Source organism: Athene cunicularia (assembly GCF_003259725.1).
Source record: "Athene cunicularia isolate RWA chromosome 20 unlocalized genomic scaffold, athCun1 chr20_part1, whole genome shotgun sequence".
Classification (NCBI taxonomy): domain Eukaryota; kingdom Metazoa; phylum Chordata; class Aves; order Strigiformes; family Strigidae; genus Athene; species Athene cunicularia.
In genome coordinates this window covers 27,982-47,903 of record NW_020799125.1, presented here as the reverse complement: position 1 = coordinate 47,903, position 19,922 = coordinate 27,982, and the positions used below count along the sequence as shown (strand labels likewise).

Genomic DNA, 19,922 nt, shown 5'->3' with positions numbered 1-19,922 from the left:
TCTTTACAGAACGGGTTGTTAGGTGTTGGAATGGGCTGCCCAGGGAGGTGGCGGAGTCCCCATCCCTGGGGGGGTTTCAGGGCCGTTGGGATGAGCTGGGGGGGGATGTGGGGTAGGGGAGAACTTTGTCCAGTCGGGCTGAGGGTTGGACTCGCTGATCCCGAGGGGCTTTTCCAGCCGGAATGACTCTGGGATTCCTCTGCCTTCACCCCTTTCGATATGGCAACCCGAGAGTCTGCTCGGGCTACCCGACCGCGCTGCCATGCCCGCGGGTCCTTTCGTTCCCGAGGCGTGGGGACACCGAGCAGCAGCGGGCGAGGACTGAGCACAAGGATTTATTGGCAGACCCCTCTAGGGAGGACGTAGCGTAAAGGCAGAGGATGATGATGGCTCCAGGGAGGGCTCTGCAGCGTGTCCCTGGGACGTTGCCTTCAGTCCCACTCCTCTCTTGCCCTCCTCCAGATGTCTGAGCACGTCGAGGGCGTCAGAGTTGTGTGTGAGCAGCCCCTGAGCGTGCAGTCGGAGGACAGGAGGCTGAAATACTGCTGGAAGTTCAGGGTCCACTCCCAGGTAAGCCCGGCGCTGCGAGCCACTGGCAGTGCCCGCTGCTGTGCACAGTCCTTGCCCTTTGGGCTTTTTTGTTTGGTTGGTTGGTTTTAATTCTTATTTCTGCAAGGGGCAGGAGGATGGGGACTTGGGGATGTCTGAGTGAGGACCGGGGTTGGGTATTTAGGAGCAGCTCAGGCTTGGGTGGTGCAGCCACCGTGTCTCCTGTCTCGCGCGGTGGGGCTGGGGCAGACCCAGCTGCTCTCAGCACCTCCCACTTATCACAAATACCAAGATTCAGGTGCTTTCCTGCCCAGGATTTCGTGGGTGTTGGGGGCAAGAGACTGGGTCTAATTATCCTCTTCAACTCTGGAGATTTCCCCTTTACAGCAGACAGGCTCAATTTCTATAAAACTGAAACCTGATGTTCTTTAAGACCTTAAAATAATCCCTGTGGTGTTGCACGTGGAATGTGCTCCTTTAAGGAGAATTTCAAGGGCCGACATGGCACGCGGTTCCCACGGCAGCTGTAGGGAAGGCTGCTGGGAGGATCTCGCCGGCCGCGGGGCTCTTCCCGCCGGCTGCCCTCACCCTGGCCCTGTCTTCCCCTCCGCTGGCAGGTGCCTCTGCAGCACGTGGCGCTGCTGAAGCGGGAACCTGGAGTCAACTTCTACCTCTCGGGGAATGGGCTTTCCCGGGGCCTCCACTACCTTCGTGGGGAGCACGTGGCCACGCTGCCTTCCTCGCCCCGCACGGCGCTGGTGGAGGTGTGCATGGAGTGCTGCGCCCTCGGCGTCTTCGAGCAGTGGGTGGTGTTCGACTTCGGCAAGCGCCCCGTCCTCAGGCAGAAGATCAAGGTGAAGGTGGGCCAGCGGGAGACCCCCCACCACGTCCCCGGCAGCAGGGAGAACAGCCGCCCCGTCAACTTCGTGCGATGGGATAGAGGTAACCGGATCATCGTTCCCAGCGTGCCGAGGACCGGTGAAGATGTGGATCTGATGGCCAAGTACAAACCTCCTGCTCTGGCGCTGGACTACCAGCGTGAGGGCGGTGCGACCGTTCCCATCACCCGGCTCAACTACCGCGAGAGGATGCACGGCTTCCTCTTCCGCGAGGAAGAAGCTGAACAGGCTCTGATTGCCAAGTAAGTGCTGGGTGTGGGTCCGGAGAGGTTCCTCCTCGCTGGGGACCGTGAGCTCGTTGCTAACCGTTGGGGCCGTGCTGCTGCTGAAGCCTCTGTCCCTTCTGGGTTGGGTCCTGGGGTGTCTACCCAGAAAATGGAAACCTGCCAGGAAGGATGTTTTGCAGGGGGGTGATAGGAGGGGAAGGGCTGGGGCTTGTCCTGCGGCTGCAGTTTAGCTAGAAGCACAGTTTCTGCCTCTTGAGGGGCTGGCAGACCCTCCCTGGGTGTAGGTGGCAATGCCCGCCCTGCGGTGGGGAGGGTGGTCGCCGATGAACCGATGGCCCAGTTCAATCGTGTGTTTCCTCTTTCCAGGCTCAACCTGCGCGTCCTCATCTCGCTGACCCCCATGCTGCAAAGCCTCTCCATGGGGATGAAGTTTGCCCTCTCTGGCGAGCTGTTTGCTGAAGTGCCTACCCCTTACAACCTCTCACCGGACACCGACGAGGGGTATCTGCTGAGTAGGTCTGTGCCCACGGCTTTCCTGGCGCTTGACCCACCTGTAGACAATCGGGTTTACGAGGTTAGCGTGGAGCATAAAGCCACCACGGAGAAGACCATCTGGCTGCAGATACCAAAGAGATGCTGCTCAGAGCTCAACTTCAAGCCAAACACCTCCCACAAGGTGGAGATCCAGTTCCAAATCGACCAGCTGCTGTTCCGGCAGTGGCACCAGGCGGTGGATCGCCTGTTGGACGAGAAGCTGGTCCTACCAGATGTTGCCAGTTGTTCTGTCCCCTACTCTCTCGGGTCGCCGCAGAAAGGGAATAGCAAGCAGAAACAAGCCATCTCCTTCATCACGGGGCAGGCAACCACCAGCCGGCAGGTCCCGCCTCTTCTCATCTACGGGCCTTTCGGCACAGGGAAGACGTTCACCTTGGCCATGGCCACCATGGAGATCCTCAGGCAGCCCAAGACGCGGGTGCTGATCTGCACTCACACTAACAGGTCAGCCGGGGCTGAGGGAAGAGGCAACCAGGGTTGTGGGCCGGGGCCAAGCAAGCTGTTCTGTTGCTTACCTGGTGGGATGAGAGGGAGCCAGGGTGGACGAGATGGAGCCGAGCTGCCCTTTTCTTCGTGTGCGTTTCAGTCACTTACGTAAATTAATTTTTATTTAATATGTCTTAAACCACTCCTGAGCCCCACCAAGCCTGGCATGGGTGGAAGTCTTTGTGGAAGAGGCAGCGTATTCCTGCCCCATTATAAAATAGGAGTGGGGTTGGAGGGACAGTCAGGTCTTTCTAGCCTTTACTGTGTCCTGGAAGAGGTAGAAAGCCGTTGCCTGACCTTGCTGGGATAACATTGTGCCCTTGAAGACGACTGCGCTCGGTGCACATGCCAATTTTTTGACTTTTTCAGGGAGAGTTTGGGGAAGAGGAAATGTAGATCTGGTCCGATTGCCACTAAATCTGCCTTCGGAGAAACCAGACCAAGATTGTGAAAATTAGAGTCGTGAAAAGAGTGTGCACACCCGATCCTGCAGGCTGTTACTGCCTTAGTTTTTAATGTAGAGTAGATGGGTGACTGCTAGTCTTGGCCTGTTTCAGGCTGTCTGCTTGCACTGGAGCTTCTTTTGCAGATCTTGTATCACCTGGTTAGCTGTCAGAGGAGAGGTCTGTGTGACTTACCTCTAGAGAGCAGATTGTGTTGACCACGTTGCATTTTTCCCATATGAGCACCGAGAGATGCCCTAGGCTCGAGTATCAACTCCTGTTTTAAACCATACTGTCAAGATAGGCCTGGAATTGGTGGCTGCATGAACCCAGCTTCTTCATATGTGTGTGACTGTCTCCTGGGACGAGGGCGTCGTCACCCAAAGCTGGGGGAGAGTTCGGGTGCGTGTCGGTGAACGACCAGCGCGTTGGGATGACGGGCGCAGCGCTTACAACTCCTCCGTGGTTTTCCCCTTTTGTTCCCCTCCAGTGCTGCTGACATCTACATCCGGGAGTATTTCCATAACTACGTGACCAGCGGGCACCCGTGGGCCGTTCCCCTGAGGATTATATCCACCGACCGTCCCATCAGCATGACGGACCCCATCACGCAGATGTACTGCTGCCTCTCGCCAGACCAGCGCTCCTTCCGGCACCCCACGCGGGCGGAGATCGACAGGCACCACGTCATCATCACCACCTCCATGTTATCCAAGAACTTGAAGGTTGCCCCAGGCTACTTCACCCACATCATGATCGATGAGGCTGCTCAGATGCTGGAGTGTGAAGCTTTGGTCCCGCTCTCCTACGCCACGTTTGAGACCCGGATTGTCCTCGCTGGGGACCACATGCAGATAACCCCAAAGCTCTTTTGTGTTGGGGACGGACAATCTGCTGATCACACCCTGTTAAACCGACTCTTTCAGTTTTACCAGAAGGAGAGGCACGAAGTGGCCGTGAAGAGCAGGATCATCTTCAACGAGAATTATCGCTCCACCGCGGGCATAATTGAGTTTGTCTCCAAGCACTTCTACGTTGGCAAAGGCAACGCTATCGGAGCCAGCGGGAACATCCCGCCCCACCCCGAAATCTACCCCCTCGTGTTCTGCCACGTCTCTGGCGTGGCTGAAAGGGATATGTCCATGATTTCTTGGCACAACGCCTCCGAGATAACACAAGTGATTGAGAAAGTGAAGGAGATCTATATGAGGTGGCCAGATGAGTGGGGTGCCCGAGATCTGAAGAGGATCTGCGTGGTCTCCCATGGGATGCAGGTACGTAGTGGAATCACACGTTTCCCTACCTGAAGGGGCTGTGTGTGCACTGCTGACTGCTCTCTAAACACTCCCTAATAAATGCTGAACGCTGCCTGTCTCTTGTGGTGGCAAAAATAGGGAATCCGGGGTCTTGCATGCCATCGGTGTTTCCTCCGAGGCGCCCTCCCTTTGGGTGGTCACGGGTGGTCGGAGCGGAGATGCCTCTTAGTGGGATGGTTTAGCTGAAGATTTCTTTCAGCATCTTCTAGGGGGGTTGGTTACAGGGCAGACTGGGAGCACTGGCTGAACCCAGCCCAGGACGTGTGGCTGTTGTCAAGTAACTTTCTCAGGGAACTTGCAGCTGAGAGGGGTGAGGGACCGTGGTGTTGGGTGGGGGGTGTTTCTGAGCTGAAACTGCAGTCGGTTGTGCCTCTTTCTCACCAGGTTTCTGCAACAAGACAAGAGCTGAGGAAAAAGCAGCTACAAGATGTGGTGGTAGAAAACTATGAAAACTTGCCAGGTTCGTGTCTTGTGCAACAGTTAGTCACGCCTGGCCGCGTTCTGAGGTCTGGGCAGGGAGAACTTTCCCGCTGACGCTGGTGAACAGGAGAGTCTGTTGCAGCTACAGCCACTGCGTAATGATCAGGAGAGAGAGACACTGGGTCGTTAGCAGAGCTTTTTCTGGAATCTTAGCGTTGTCCTGCTTTGCTAAAAATGCAAAATACCAGCTGACCTTGGGGCAAAACCCCTCTCTGGGAGGGTGCACGCGGTGCTGTTGGGCAGAGTTCCCCTGCCCTTCCCCGTGGCTCCGCAACTGCTGCCGCAGCCCATTAGGAGAGGGAGTGCCTGGAAATCCTTTGGCTGATTTCCATCCCCTTCTGGTTGGTAATTCTTTGATTTTTGTCCTTTCCGTAGTGAATAGGATTTCACACTGAATTAAATCTGCACCCAACTGTCAACTTGTTTCAAATATATGGACGTTGCTTTGTAGGAGGGTGAAAACCCTGCGAGTGCGATCCCAGGGCATGTGTGAATCATGTGAAAGCCCCAAGTACCAGCAGGAGAGGCCGGTAATAGAAGGGAATTGAAACCAGGATGGCCTGTGGGTACCAGTCGCAGCAAAAAAAATCACAGAACAGCTCACTAAAGGAGGAGTCTGCTGCTCTGGATGTCAAGAGAGGGATAGGGCTGGTTTTGTCCTCAAGGACTTAGTTTATGACTCATCCATGGTTTTATTATTATTATTATTTTTTCTTTATTGTGCAGCTGGGACTCCTCATGGTGAGAATAACTGACCCCTGGGGCATGTTTCTGATCTCCACACCCCTTCTTTGCAGTCTCTTCCCAGCTCTGAAATCGCCAGGGTGCCTCTTGCTGTTTGTTATTTGTCATGCAATCAGCAGAGCCGGCCTTGAGGGGAGAGGGATTCTTGCAAACGGTCACTGCTCTTGTTCCTGCAAGATCCTCTGTTCCCTCAGGAGTTTGGGATTCATGGAAAACTCTCCCTGTTTGTGAGGAGTGGCTGGCGAGGCTGCCAGTGGCACTGAGCGCGCGGGGCTGCTCCACGGGTGCTCACGGCTGCGCTGGTCCATGCTCTGCCTTTCTCCTGTCTCCTCCCTGGTGTGTGGGTGCTGGTGGCCTCGGGGTGTCCCTCCTGGGTCATGCCCGGAGGCCCTCATGACCCCCAAGAGCTGCTTTATTCGCACCAGGTGACTCCCATGACTCAGCCAAGCGAGGTCCCATCAGCCCACGGCCCCGTGACGCAGCGGAGCGGGGCAGCAGCCAGGCAGGGTTTTCCCCGTTGGGTTCCCCGGGGGTGACTTCTCCCTTGTCCCCTCTGGTGCAGGGCGGGAGTTCCGGGTCATCGTCATCAGCACGGTGCACACCAGCGAGAGCCTGCGCGTCTCGGCCTCCCACCACCTCGAGTTCTTCAACGAAGCCAGAGTGCTCAACACGATCATGACCCGGGCTCAGTCGCTGGTGGTTGCGGTGGGGGATGCGGTGGCCCTGTGCTCCCACGGGCAGTGCAGCAAGGTGTGGAAGCGCTTCATCCAGCAGTGCATCGACAAGGGGAGCATCTTCCCGGAGAACCTGACGATGGCCCAGATTAAACAGGCTGCGTGCGACAAGGAGAGCTGGAGCAGGAGGAGCCCAGAGAGGGACGAGGAGGACAGCGACACGGATTCCTGGAGCTCTGAGGCTGAGAGCATGAATCCTGACGATCCCATCCTCCAGGAGCTCTTAGATGAGAGCAAGAACGTGCTGGTGACCGTGTCCGAAGAAGGGCTGCTGAACGTGAAGTCTGAGGCTTCAAACCTGTGGGAAGACAGGCGGGAATATGTCAACTTCTCCTCTCAGGTGATGCAGGAGTATCTGCGCATGCACCCCAAAATGTACAAGAGGTGCGAGCTGATCAAAGAATGGTTCGACAGAGCTACTGCCTTCACCCTCAACGACTCCCCCGCGATGACCATCCAGATCAAAGGCAGGGTTCACTGCGGGATGGCCTTCACCGGGGACGAGGTGCTCGTGGAAATCCTGCAGAGCAGCACGCCTGACGGCGGCAGCCACCGCCCTCAGGGGAAGGTGGTGGGCATCCTGAAGCGCACGGAGAGAGAACGGACCTTCATCTGCATGATGGACGAGTTTGATCCCCGGGTGATGATACCCATCGATCACACCGTCACCAAAATATTCGTCCCAGGCCTGAAAGAGAAACCCAATGTCATTCCCATCCGCAGGCTTGTCAACGGGAAGTACAGGGTGGTCAGCTGCGAGAAGATCAGTCAGGAGTCGAGGAGGTGCCACTTGTTCTGCGTCCAGGTCATCTCCTGGCGGGAAGGGTTTTACTACCCTTTGGGGATAATAACAGAGATTCTGCATGCAGCATTGACTTTGGAAGAAGGCTTAAAGATCCTTGACTTGGAATATGGTTTGGAGAAGAAATACCCAGTTGCTGTCACCAAGGAGTTGGCCAAATACACCTCCAGCAGCAAACTAAACCTCACCAAGGAAAATCTGAAGGACTGTCGGAGTTACCTGACCTTCACCGTCGACCCCCAAGGTGCCAGGGATCTGGACGACGCTGTCAGCGTTCGGGACCTCGGGCGTCACTATGAGATTGGGATCCACATTGCAGACGTGGCTGGCATCATTCCCAAAGGCAGCGCCTTGGACCTGGAAGCAAAGAAACGCGGCGTCACCTACTACGCTCCCAACCAGGAGCCTCTGTGCATGTTCCCACCCCACATTAGCCAAGACGTCTGCAGCCTCCTGCCGCAGAAAGATCGTCGGGTGATCTCCTTGTTTGTCACCGTAGAAAAGGAGACCGACGAGATGTTAGAGGGAGTCTTCAACATCTCTGTGATCCGCTCGGACAGGCAGCTGTCCTATGAGGAGGCAGAGCTCTGCATTAAGGATCACTACAGGGGAGCAGCGGGGGCCCTTCGTTTCAATACCCTGGAGGACTGCATAGCTGTGGCTTATCATTTCTCCAGGATCCATCGGAAGTTTCGGCTGCAGGAGGACTGTTTCTATGACCGGCTGGACGAGGAAAGCTCCCCAGGTAACAGGGGGCCCCATCAGATGATAGAGGAGTTAATGATCATGTTCAACAGTTTCGTGGCTGAGTTCCTCACCAACCAGGAGGACACCAGAAATGTCACTCCTCTCCGGTGTCAGTGTGAGCCAAGCCCTCAACAGTTATCACTTATGAAAAACAAGTACAGCCACATCCTTCCTTTGTCCATCCATCTCTCACACCACCTGGGAGAGGTGCCTCCTGACCAAGACACCTCTGAATATGTGGGGTTCAGTCTCCTGGCCCCCGTCTGGGAGCACCTGCAGTCAGCCGCTGGTATCCGTGACATCCACAAGATGCTAGACCTTATCGTTACCGATGACATCCACCCAAAGCTGGCCCCCGTGGCCCTGGAGTTCAGGAGGCTGCTCAGCCGCTCCTATTTCAGTCGCTCCAACTCCACGGTCCAGTCGAAGGCGGGCCATTACTCCCTGCACGTTGACTCCTACACCTGGGCTTCCTCTCCCATCCGCCGGTACGTGGATGTCGTGGTCCAGCGGCACCTTCATTCCATGCTCCGCAAGAAGCCCATCATCTATTCTTCGGATGACATCGAGTTTCTCTGTCGTGACTTCAACAGGAAGAATTTCCAGGCGATGATGTATGAGAAGAGGGCCCACAGCCTGCAGATGGTCACCCAGCTGAAGGAGCAAGTCCTGCAGAAGGTGGCCTTCGTAGTGGATATTGAAGGGATGAACAAGTATTTTAAAGCCTTGTTTCCCATGAACAAAGAGAGTCTTCCGGATCCCCAGAAAATTAACTACAGGTCTCTTCAGCTGATAGAGCAGCCCATGTTCATCGAGCAACGGAGCTCCATGAGGCTGATGTGGAAGAAGCGGGTGTACTCTGTGGAGACCAAGGAGCACAGCCTGCAGGAGGGGTCTCTCTGCGACCGCAGCGTCACCCTCTCCAGCACCCAGACTTGGCGAGGCGTGCTGGCAGCCATCAGGAGTGAGGACTTTGAGACCGCTGCCTCCCTCCTTCAGGAGAGCAAGGGCCTCTACCAGCGCCACGTGGGCTGGGTCAGGAAGAGCCAGTGCTCGCACTACATGGAGCTCTACATGGAGCTGAGCACCGGCGACGCGCTGCACTTCCAGCTCACCACCGACGTCTGCCGGGGCTTCCTGGTGCCCTTCGTGCAGCTGTGGTGCGTGACGCCGGGTTTCGACATCTGCCTGCAGCACATGGAGAAGCCCATCGATTGCTTCTCTGCCTACGCCACCCTGTCATCCAAAGACAAGTACAAACACGAAACGGAATACAACAGGGTGTGGATGCCGATGAGCGCCATGGAGTCCGCGTCATGTGCGGTGGCTGAAAACGACTCGATTGTCCTCCACGATGTCGAAATAACCTGGGCAAAGCAAAGGACGAGCAAAGGACAGCTGCAAGGGAGTTTCATCCTAAAGAAAAATCTTTTGGAGGAGTGCTCCATCGAAGCAGACTTCAGCCACTGTTACTTGTGCATTCGCTTAGGTGGGCTGAAGCTTGGGAACCTTCAGAGCGACGAGGAATGCCTTAGCCACGGCCTCCAGAACCTGAATTTTGTTAACAAGGGCAGGTCGGAAAGCAAATTTTCGGTTGATCCAGATACCTACACCTGGGTGGCTCACGGGGTCACCGAAGAGTTCAGCGAGGATGAGAAGTTGGACAGGACCGGTCACCATACTATGAACTTTTACATCCACTATATGTCTATGGAGAGGATCCCCGTGGAAATCTTGCAGGCCTCTGCTAAGTTCACGGTGGAGCTCATACCAAAGATGCTGCCGGACATGTAAGTGCGCTCAGCAGTCACCCTCTGGTTAACCCGTCCATGCAGAGCAGCAGGGTCCAACCTGACTTCTTTGCTACACCCAGATGAGCTTTGCTCGCTGACCCCCTGAAAAACCTGTCCTTGCCCAGCTCCGACCGGCGGTTGGGCAGGGGGGTGGCAGGATTTCTCAGGTCTGTTCTCCGGACGGCCTCTTTGTGCTTCTCGTTGACCTTGAGAATGGGGAGATAGGGGAAGGTGCCGTGCTGAAATTTCCCTGGGCATCTGGTTTTTATGGTACTGGATTGCTGCAATACGTGTCAGCGTGAAGCGCTGGCTTAGGGCTGGCTTAGCAGGAGTGCTCCTGGATTTCCCCATCCTTCCCCTTTGTGGTTGCTGTGATCAGCTCTAATTAAAGCAGAGCTGGTGTCTACTTTGCCCTTCTTTACAGCATGGACTGCTGTGGCTTTTTCAGGGTGGAATGTGCTTCCTTTTTTATCGTGAATTTTAGGAAAAAAATCGGGAGCTAATGCAATAAAATGGGGCGGGCCATAATAAAATGGAGCTGGGACAGAAGTTGTGCTCCTTGCTCTCGACGTCTTTACAGGCTCAGCTCTTCAGACAGTTGGGAAATAGTCCCAGGTGCAAAAGAGCAGAGTAAGAGTTGTTGTGGTTTAAGTTCTTTGTGGAAGGATTTAATGCAACACCAGAGAGAAAGGATAAGCAAGGCAGTTGTACGAAGCTGTATTACGATTTTGTGCTACGTTCATCCGTTCTTATTTTTTCCTGTCTGTCAGACGAAAAGAAAAGGCAATTTGGAAGCTCAAGTGGGCCTCCAAGCTTGCCAGAAGCATCGCCCTCGGCCATGAACCTCCTAAAGTAGGTAGGTGCAAATATTCACCTTCCTTACCTCGTGGCTACTTGCTTCTGGCTGGGCAGGTGCCCTGGCAACTTCTGGGGGGTCTTTGCCGTAGGGCTTACGCTCCCAGGCCAGGAGGTTGCCCTGCCCAGAGGAGCTGCCAGCCTGGCAGAGTGAAGGTGCCATGGGGTGCCTGGCTGGAGGGGATATTCTGATCCCCAGGGCTCCCAGAGAAGGCTCATGGGCGGAACATCTTGGCACGGGACAAGGATTGCTTTTAGGTGGTCTCGTAAATGGGTCACGATTGCTTGTACCTGCTGCATCCCTCCTGTTGAATCACTCAGGAAACGTGAAACTTGTTTTCCTGACTCTTTGCCCTAACAGTGACCACGTCCAAAATCCTGCAGCAAAAAACCTTTGATCTCCCTGGCAGCTACAGGAAGCTTAACCAGAGTCAGAACCAGGCTATTCTAAGGGCTCTGGGAAAACCTTTCACGCTCATCCAAGGGCCGCCAGGTAAGGCTGGGGGACGGCACGAGTCTGTGCCCGCTCTGTTACGGAAGGCGGGTTAGAGCGACGCTGTTGCTTTTCCGTAGGACCCTTGGGGAGAGGGGAGCGTGGGTTGGCGTCACCCACAGCTGTTCAAGGCAGTCGCCTCCGTTCTTGGTTTTTATTTCATGACTGATCATCCAGGCACTGATCTGGAGCAGGGGTGTTGCGATTAAAGTCTCCTCAGCAACCTCCTTGTTTTTCTAGGCACAGGGAAAACCGTTGTAGGAACTCACATTGTCTACTGGTTCCATAATCTGAATCAGGAGAATGCCGAGAAGGAGCAGCCACCATCCTCTGAAGAAGAAAAGCTCAACAGGAGAAAGTCCATCTTGTACTGTGGCCCGTCCAACAAGTCGGTTGATGTTGTTGCTGGTAATTATTGGTTTTAAGCCCCAGAAGTGGCTGGGAGGGAGAACACGTGGCCGCGACAGGAGGGGCAGAAAGCGGGGCTGGTCTGCCCGGAAGGTTGTGCAGGAGGTGGAGGTGGGGCTGGCGAGCGAGGGCTGGGGGCAGAGGCGGGTGCCCGGTGCTGGCTGAGCAGACGTGTTCTCCTCCCCCAGAGATGCTGCTGAAGATGAAGAACCCGAAACCACTGAGGGTTTACGGGGAGGCCATTGAGACGTTGGAATTCCCATACCCGGGGAGCAACCAGCACCTCTACCGCAGAACCTTGCGGGATGCGAAACCAAAGCCTGAGCTCAGGTAGGACCGTGTGGCCCCGCAGGCTCGGGGGGCTGGGGAGTGAGGTTTTCTGCCCCCGTAAAGCTGAACAAGCCAGAGTAAATGCAGTTTCCACTCTGCTACCGTGAAGCAGCGCTGTTAACCTGCTTTTAATTAATTTTTTCAAGTGGAGGTGTATAGACTAATGCAGGACCTAGTCAGGAAACCCAGGCTGTTGAGATCCTGGATGATTTCATCACTCTCCTGAACAGCTCTACGAGCCTTTGACTTCACTCCTGCTTGTAACTGCCATGGAAGAGTGGTCGTAGTTTGTGTCCTCAGGGGTGAACTAAGTATTAGGTCTGTAAAGATTGAAGAGTCTGGCTGTGACTTCTTTACCTGACGGGATTTCTCCACATAGACAGGTGTGGTCTGCCCCACTGCAGGGAGATACCACTTGGGTCTGTGTTGGGGGAAAATATTTATCTTTTGACTCTTTATTCAGTGAAATAATCCTGCATCATCGCATCCGGCGGCCGCCCAACCCTTACTGGCAGGATATCTGTAACTTTGACACTCGAGTGAGGAGAAGAGAGCAGATAACAGAAGAAGAAGTAAAGAAGTGAGTAGAAAGAGACCCTGGTGAGGGGTGGCTAACTTTAGCGGCCTCTGGAGCGCCGCCCGAAGGAGCACAGGGCAGCAGTCTCCTCCCTTCTGCGAGCTTTGGGCTGGACGTGCCAGGTCGCAGCTGACACAGACTCGTAGACTGAAAGTCAGCCTGTTTGTCCCGGCTCATGCAAGCCGAGGGACTAGGTGAAACCGTCGAGACAGATTAATAAGATGTGTGTTTGGAATGATGGAAAAAAGCGATTGTCTCGGGGTTAGTGGTACAGTGCAGAGCCTCAGCATCGCTTCTGCTCTGGCACTGTTGCCTGTGCGGCCCAAAAGTGACGCGATGTGTGTGTGTGTGTGACACTTGATCCTCCACCCCGAGCCGCTGCCCTGCTGAGTTCAGGACAAAGTACATTTCCTACAGCGTCCATCCTAAGCCCTTTGCTGGGAACACCAGCTCATCCTGGGGAGGGAGTTGGAGCCATTAATCATTTGGGAAAGTATAGCCCCTGCCTGGTTCCTGCATGAGGAACCGGGAGATGTTTCCCTTATGCATAACCTGGTGTCTTCTGCCTCGACCACCAGGTACAAGCGTCTGTTGTCAATCGCTCATGCGTACGAACTGAAAGCCCACGACGTCATCCTGTGCACGTGCTCCGCGGCATCTGCCTTCTCCCTGGAGCAGCTCAATATCAAGCAGATCATCGTCGATGAGTGCGCCATGTCCACGGAGCCCGAGACCCTCATCCCTTTGGTCAGCCACCGCCATGCTGAGAAGGTAAGTCCCTTCCAAAGATGGGTCTCTAGGACGGCTGCTCGGGCCTCTCGAACCCCTGCCTGTCTTCCACCCCTTTACCGTGCTGCTCTTCCAAGTTCTGCCGGGTTTTAAGGTTGGTTTTGGTAGGATCTATGATGGAGTGTCAGTGTTTCAGCCTTTGGGGAGTTGTTTCGTTTAATGATTTAAGGTCTTGAGGCACAGAGAGGTACACGCAGCACAGCACGAATTCTCACTAGGTGCATGAGCTGAGCGTTTTCTGTTCGTATCGCACGAAGCAGAGGCCTGAAAGCTGTGGTGAACTACTGCAGCTGCCTCTCTGCTGGGTCAATCACCTCAGGTCCTTGTCTTCAAACAGTTACCCCCATGCTGCCTCCTCTACACTTGCTCTTGGCTTTCTGCAAGGGAAAACAAGGGGTGGCGTGGCTGGATTTTTGGTGCTTCTTTACAGGGTGGGTATCACTGCCACTGAAAAATGTGCTGACCCGGGTCTAACGTGACAAGAAGCAGGGAGCAGGTCGCAGTAGACTTACTACATGATGTCCTTCTCCTGTCAGATGAGAACAAGGCTCCATGTTATCTGGGTCAGGGTCTTGATATAATGCCCAGCATGGTCTTTGATTGAGGTTGCTGTGACTGCAATAGAAATACGTGGCAATAAATGTCTGTACAAACAGCCTTCCAAATTGCTGACGGCCTTCACCGGTGCCACCACCCTCACGGTTGAGGTGTCCGCTCTTTGTTCCAGGTTGTGTTGCTCGGGGATCACAAACAGCTGCGGCCTGTGGTCGTCAATGACCTGTGCAAGAGTCTTGGCATGGAAAAGTCTCTTTTTGAGCGCTACCAGAATCAGGCGTGGATGCTGGATATGCAGTACCGCATGGTGAGGCCCTCAAGTGCATTATTTTTTTCTCCATCACAGAAAATCAGGGCTTGCCTCAAGCCACTGGGAAACAGATGTTCTCCGCTAGTGCTTTCCCTTCCTAGAGGAAGAAATACTGCACTTGCCTGGTGCCAGCTACAGCACAACGGCACTGCGGGTGGAGCCAGCCCCAAAAGATGCTGCAGGCTGAGAAGTTCCTTGGGTTTTGCTCACCTCAGTTTCTCCCCTTTCCTCCGCCAGCACAAAAGCATTTGCGAGTTCCCATCCCAAGAATTTTATGAAATGCGGCTGAAAACGTGCCCCCAGCTTCATCGTCAACCCAGCGTCTTCCACCACAGAGATAACGTCTGCTGCCCGATCATCTTCGGGCACGTGGAGGGGAAGGAGCAGAGCCTCGTGATTTCTACTGAGGAAGGAAACGAGAACTCCAAAGCTAACCCAGAGGAAGCGGAGCAGGCGGTGAGGAGGGTCCTGGGGAGCCGCGGGGCATGCGGCGTCGTGCGGGGGGACTGGGGTGGTGGAGGGACGATGCGGAGCGCTATAGGGTAAGGATCAGCGGGGTCAGCCTCTGCCGGGCGTCTCCCCGGCTCTGGGGCACGTCGCGATGCCCCTGGGCAGAGGCAGGTGCAGGGCAGCGTCACCCAGAGCAGGGCGAGCAGCACGGCCGGGCACCATCACCACCCTGGGTGCTGCGGGGTGCTGGTTCCCGCCGGCCCCGCTCCCAGGTGAGCAGCAGGACCCTGGTCTCCCCAGGTGAGGTTGGTGAAGCAGCTGACACTAGATGGCACCATCCGGCCGGAGAGCATCGCTGTCCTGAGCCCCTACAACGCCCAGGTGTCCGAGATCAACAAGAGCCTCCTCAAAGAGGGCATCCGGGGGGTGACCGTCTGCACCATCATGAAGAGTCAAGGTGAGCTGGCGGGAGCGGGCAGCGCTGGGTCTGTCCCCTCCTGCCTTCCTCGAGGGCCGAAGCAACTTCGCACAGAGACAATCTTCGAGCAAATCCTACGCCAGGGTCGTTTCAGCCGTGGAGGAAACATCCCTGGGCTGGATTTCTGGGTGATTTGTGATTATAATAAATCCTTGGGGAACCCCTGGAGTGCCCGGGCAGGGTGAGACTGCTGAAGACACGAAGGTGGAGGATGTCTGAAGGGGGGCGTTAAAGAAATGCTTAACGTGCTCTTTGGAGAGCCAACAACCAGGAGCCCAACGGCCTCCGAAGCTGGAGGAACCCAAACGGCGGCTGCCGTTCCGTGGGTCTCGCTGTAGGGAAGCGGGTGTCATGTGGGGTGGAGAGGTGGTCAGATACTTCCTTTTAAAAAAAAAAAAAATAAAAAATCTGGTTCAATTCCGCTTTCTAGGAAGCGAGTGGAGATACGTGATCCTGTCGGCCGTACGCTCCTGCCCCCGCTCAGAGATTGACAGGAGGCCCACAAAGAGCTGGCAGAAGAAATACTTGGGGTTTGTGACCGACCCCAACCAGGTCAACGTCGCCATTACGCGAGCACAGGAGGGACTCTGCATTTTAGGTGGGTCTCCTGGGAGTGTGCGCGGGGCCTGCAGGGGGACGGGATGCTTGGCTGAAGGGGTGGAGATCCAGGCTAGTACAACCGATGGTCTTGCTTTATTTTTCTGCCCTTTAAACTGTCTGTGGTTTCCAAACTGGGTTATCCGGGCAATCCACGCGCAGCAGAGATGGTGCGTGGCTCGCATGCAGCACGTATAATTAGTTTTTCTCACCCTCTGGTTCGGACCACGTTTCTGTCGCTTTTGCAGGCTAGAGCTCTCTCCTAACAGAATTTGGCTGCTTATTTTCCTCGGAGTGAGGCAGGCGTAGGCTGTGGTGTGTAGGGGAAGCTGCTCGCAGGTATGGCAGCACTGCAAAGGGAGCTGGGCTTTTGTGGAGTTCTGGCTGAAAGCGTTCCCTGCAGGTTATCCAGCACCCTCAGGCTAGAAATGCGAGACAAAAGTTTCTGTGACAGGTAGGGTCTGAGCCTTTTCTGGCCACTAACCCGGTGCCCCCATCCCCGTGCCCCAGGGAACCGGTACCTCCTGGAGTGCAACCCTTTGTGGAGGAGACTGCTGCAGCACTACAGGCAGCAGAACTGCGTTACTGCGGCCCAGGGGATTTGGGTCAGGAAGACTTCAGCCTTGCAGCGATGAGGATGGGTCGGACCTCGGTGAGCTCGTCCCTCTCCACCTGGACTGCGTTACGTGTGCCTTGGGAAGGACACAATCTGTCCGTTATTTCACGACTTACGGAGCCAAACGCAGGCGGGGGAGCCGGGATCTTCCCTGCACAGTGACAGCTCAGCTGCAGTGCGTGCTTTGGCAGCTCGGGGGTTTGTTGTTTGTTTTTTTTTTTAAATCCGTGCGACCTCAGACAAGAACTTTCAGCTCTAGCAAACCAAAAACCATTGGAAATGGATGGACGGGGGTGTGTTTATTTGACGATACTATTTTTTTAACCGTGAGATGCTCAGCGGAGCCCCCATCCTCTCTGCCAGCTGTGCTCTGGGACCAAAGGCTTGGTCCATCCCTGGAGGGTGGAGCGGCTGCACGCGCCGCGCCGAGCTGCCATAGAGGACCAAAGCTTCTGCATGCTACCACTCATGTCAAACCAAGGCCAGGGAATTTGTAAGGCTTCTCATTTCTCAAAGCAGAAAAACAATTATTTTTTTCTGTTTGGGTTTGTGGTGTTGGGTTGTTTTTTTTTTTTTGAGTGAAAGAAGAAAGCGAAGAGAGAACCATGTACCACTCTTTGCCTAGCCGTGTTCTCTGAGCGTGTAAATACCACAGAGCCAAGGCCAAGTCGGTTTTGTAAATAGACTTACTTATCCTTTGTACGAAGGAGGTCGTCCTCACTAGTATAGTTAATGAAAAGCAAGAGGACTGCCCCTACCAGGAAACATTGGAATTTGTAAGCGTATTTTAAACTGTTCTGAGTTCTATTTGAAATCACCTCCTGTAAGATTTTCCCCCCATTTCCTACCCTGTTTTTGGTTTTTTTTTTTTCCTTTTTTAAAGCTGCTTCTAATTTATTAACTTTTAACTCTGTGAATTCGTTTCACAGTCTTATGGCCTGAGTTTTTAAGAGCGGTGATGGAAATTTGATAAATGTACCACAGCATATATGTGTATAATGTATTTTTTTTATTTTAAGTAGCCAAACTGCTGTGAAGGGGAAGCTGTGATTCACCAGAGGAGGCTGCTTTCGCCCGGTGGCGTATGGCCGATGCAGAAGTCTCGCGGTGAAGTGATGCTCTCTGCTGAATCACGGAGCTGCTGTTTGAGGCATGATATTTTCGAGGGAGGGGGTGTCTTTTATCTCATTTCAATTCTGAATGTATGAAGTGCCTGCCTCAGCTCTCCCCAAGACCACACGCTTTGCTGTCTCTACATGTTCGCGTGGGGGGCTGGAACCAGGATGCAGTCACGCTGGTTTTGCCCCACGTCTGTGCTGTGCTGGGACACAAGTCCTCCTCGGTGGTGAGGGGTCCCCGTGGCTTCGCAGCGCTATGGCAGGGATGGGGTTTGTCCTGTGCTTGTGACTGAAAAAGCAGCAAGGCTCTTTCCAGTGTGGAGGAACGTGCAATAAGAAAGCCTTGTGTCTGGAAAAGTCCGTATTTAACACTGTGTTTCTTCTCATGACTCTGTGTTAGACTTAAGCCTATGGAGAAATTTTGTTGTTCTCTTCCTTATTTTAAACTCCCTTCCTGCACTTGTGCGTTTGGTGGGTTTGATCTGAACGCTAGAGACCACCCAGGCTTGCTAAAATCTTTTAAAAGCGTAATAATGGGCACATGGCTGATGATCCCACGAGGGAGAGAAGCCCGTAGGAAACACCTCCTGCTGGTTCTAAAGATGCTTGGTAAAAGCTGCTAAGATGTAAAGTTCGTTGTTCCTCTTTGAAGTCATCCCGGCTGGGATCTTAAAGAGATTCTGCGCCAGCCTGATTTTGCCACAATCGCTGCCATTCCAGAATAAACCTGTGTAGGAATCATTTTGTGGATTAGTGAAATGCGATCGTGTTATCTCCGAGGTGATGTGGAGAATTGCAAAAGGTGCTGGAGTTGTTGGGATAAACACTTCAGCGTGGTGCCAGCGTCATTCTGACAAAGTCACCTTGGTCCCTTTAGAACTGGTGGGTCTTATTTTCATGATATAATGTAAGAGTCTCTCCCCTGTTGGTTTTTTGGGGTTTTTTTGCTGGTTATTTCATTACATGTAACACAAATGAGGAGACTCACCCCAAGCGTAGTGACTTAGTCCAGTGCTCATGCTTGGGCTTTGGCCACGTGTTGGCATAGACCGAGGAAGAGACCTCACAAAGCATCTCCCTTTGCCCTCTGTGGGGAAAAAATATTTAACCTTGGGGGTTAAAGCTGAGACTGAAAGGCTTTGGGCACCTCTGTGTTGCAAGACAATGTACTTTTTTTTTTTTTTTCCTCTGACCATGGGTTTTGTAACTGTTGTTTAGAAAACGCTGCCCGAGACCACCCAAGCAGCAGCAACAGCCAGGCTGGACTCTTGGGCTGTTTGGGCTGTGAGCAGGTACCTGTAGAGTTGGTTGTGCAGCTCCAATAGTCAGGGATAGCAGAAAGTGCAATTAATCAAACTTTTAATAGACTTGTTAGTGACAGCTGAATATTGCGTTCTTGTCCTTGTGTTTAGAAACAGAGACTCATAGAAATTAGTAAAGGTTTTAAAGTAGTCTGGTTTCATTTGCACGCCGAGCTTTGCATTTGCTTTTGAGAGAATTTTATGTTCAAGCACATATTCTGAAAATATTTACAAAGCCCCCAAACCCTCGGTAATTCCAATCGGAAACCACTGGCAGCATGGTGCACAGGGTATCTCTCCAGTCAGGTTCCACGTTTTCCGCAGCTCACAGACAAAAGAATGTCGGTGCAGGACAAAAATCTGGGTCCATCCAACGGGATAACTTACATTTCCTCGGCGCTAGTTAGAGCTCGAGCCTGAGTTGAACACGGGGAACGTGAGCACGCAGCCAGCGGGGTGCCGGGGGGGCGGTCCAGCCATCACCCTGCGTCCTGCTGGGACCAGCAGTGGGATTGGGGATGTCCAGAGCCAGGAAAATCTCTCCTCGGCTCCAGCTGGCAGAGGAGAAACCCACTGGATTGTTTTTCAAGGGTTTGGACAGATGTGTATAGGACAATCAATTTACTGCAATAAATTGTTGGGAGTTTTTTTAAAAAATGGAAATGAAATGTTAAGTGTCATGAAGTGTAAATTAAGGAACTTTTAAGTGTGGCGGGTTTTTATCTTTTGTATGTCTGTGACTTGCAGAAAACCTCAAAGGACATTTTGGATACAAATATTTTTACCTGCTTCTACCATTTATAAGAATGAACCTCAACATTCCTTTTTTTGATATTTAAGCCATAATTGTAAAAATGATTTCAATTTATTTAAATAATAAATTTTATTACTTAAAAACGTCTGTTTATGTGATGGTTTGACTCTGTGTGGGGACAGCTTGGTTCGGCCTGAACCAAAGGGTAAAAAAAAAAAAAAGAGCAAAGATTGTTTTGTACATATTGGTCACGTGGCTGTATTGTCATTCCCTGTTTGTTGTGGAGGTTGGGGGGGGGTTGTTGTTTTATTTTTTAATCAGAGTGTTTTTTTCATGCACTGTAGAGGGGTGGGCATGAAATCACACTTAGGAACTATGAGGCACGGGGTGTAGAGGGTGAGAGGAGCCAGGGATGGAGGTCAGTTAGGGTGAGTGAGTGGAAGAGCTTGGGATTCAGTTCAGGTGTTTTAGAGGAAGGACACGGGGGGAAAAATATAATTGGGGGGGGGGGGGGGA

The 19,922-nt window shown here is 53.5% G+C and overlaps 1 protein-coding gene across 1 annotated transcript; it reads left to right on the top strand.

The window, feature by feature from the left end:
• The first annotated feature begins 182 nt into the window (after positions 1-182).
• HELZ2 (helicase with zinc finger 2) lies at positions 183-18,791 on the top strand. The gene is made up of 18 exons (XM_026862289.1): positions 183-362; positions 436-570; positions 1,167-1,690; positions 2,042-2,674; positions 3,650-4,433; positions 4,860-4,935; positions 6,262-9,772; positions 10,546-10,631; positions 10,992-11,123; positions 11,364-11,531; positions 11,720-11,861; positions 12,325-12,441; positions 13,017-13,209; positions 13,955-14,089; positions 14,330-14,548; positions 14,843-14,999; positions 15,451-15,618; positions 16,128-18,791. The coding sequence occupies exons 1-18, from the start codon at positions 183-185 to the stop codon at positions 16,250-16,252; spliced, it is 7,485 nt and encodes a 2,494-aa protein (XP_026718090.1). The 3' UTR covers positions 16,253-18,791.
• Positions 18,792-19,922: the final 1,131 nt, after the last annotated feature.

Excerpts from the sequence above, each read along its gene's own strand:
- HELZ2 (XM_026862289.1), top strand. The coding sequence starts at position 183 with ATGACTCTGGGATTCCTCTGCCTTCACCCCTTTCGATATGGCAACCCG. Across the intron at positions 11,532-11,719 it reads GTCGGTTGATGTTGTTGCTG|AGATGCTGCTGAAGATGAAG; the intron begins GTAATTATTGGT and ends CTCCTCCCCCAG. Across the intron at positions 11,862-12,324 it reads AAACCAAAGCCTGAGCTCAG|TGAAATAATCCTGCATCATC; the intron begins GTAGGACCGTGT and ends CTCTTTATTCAG.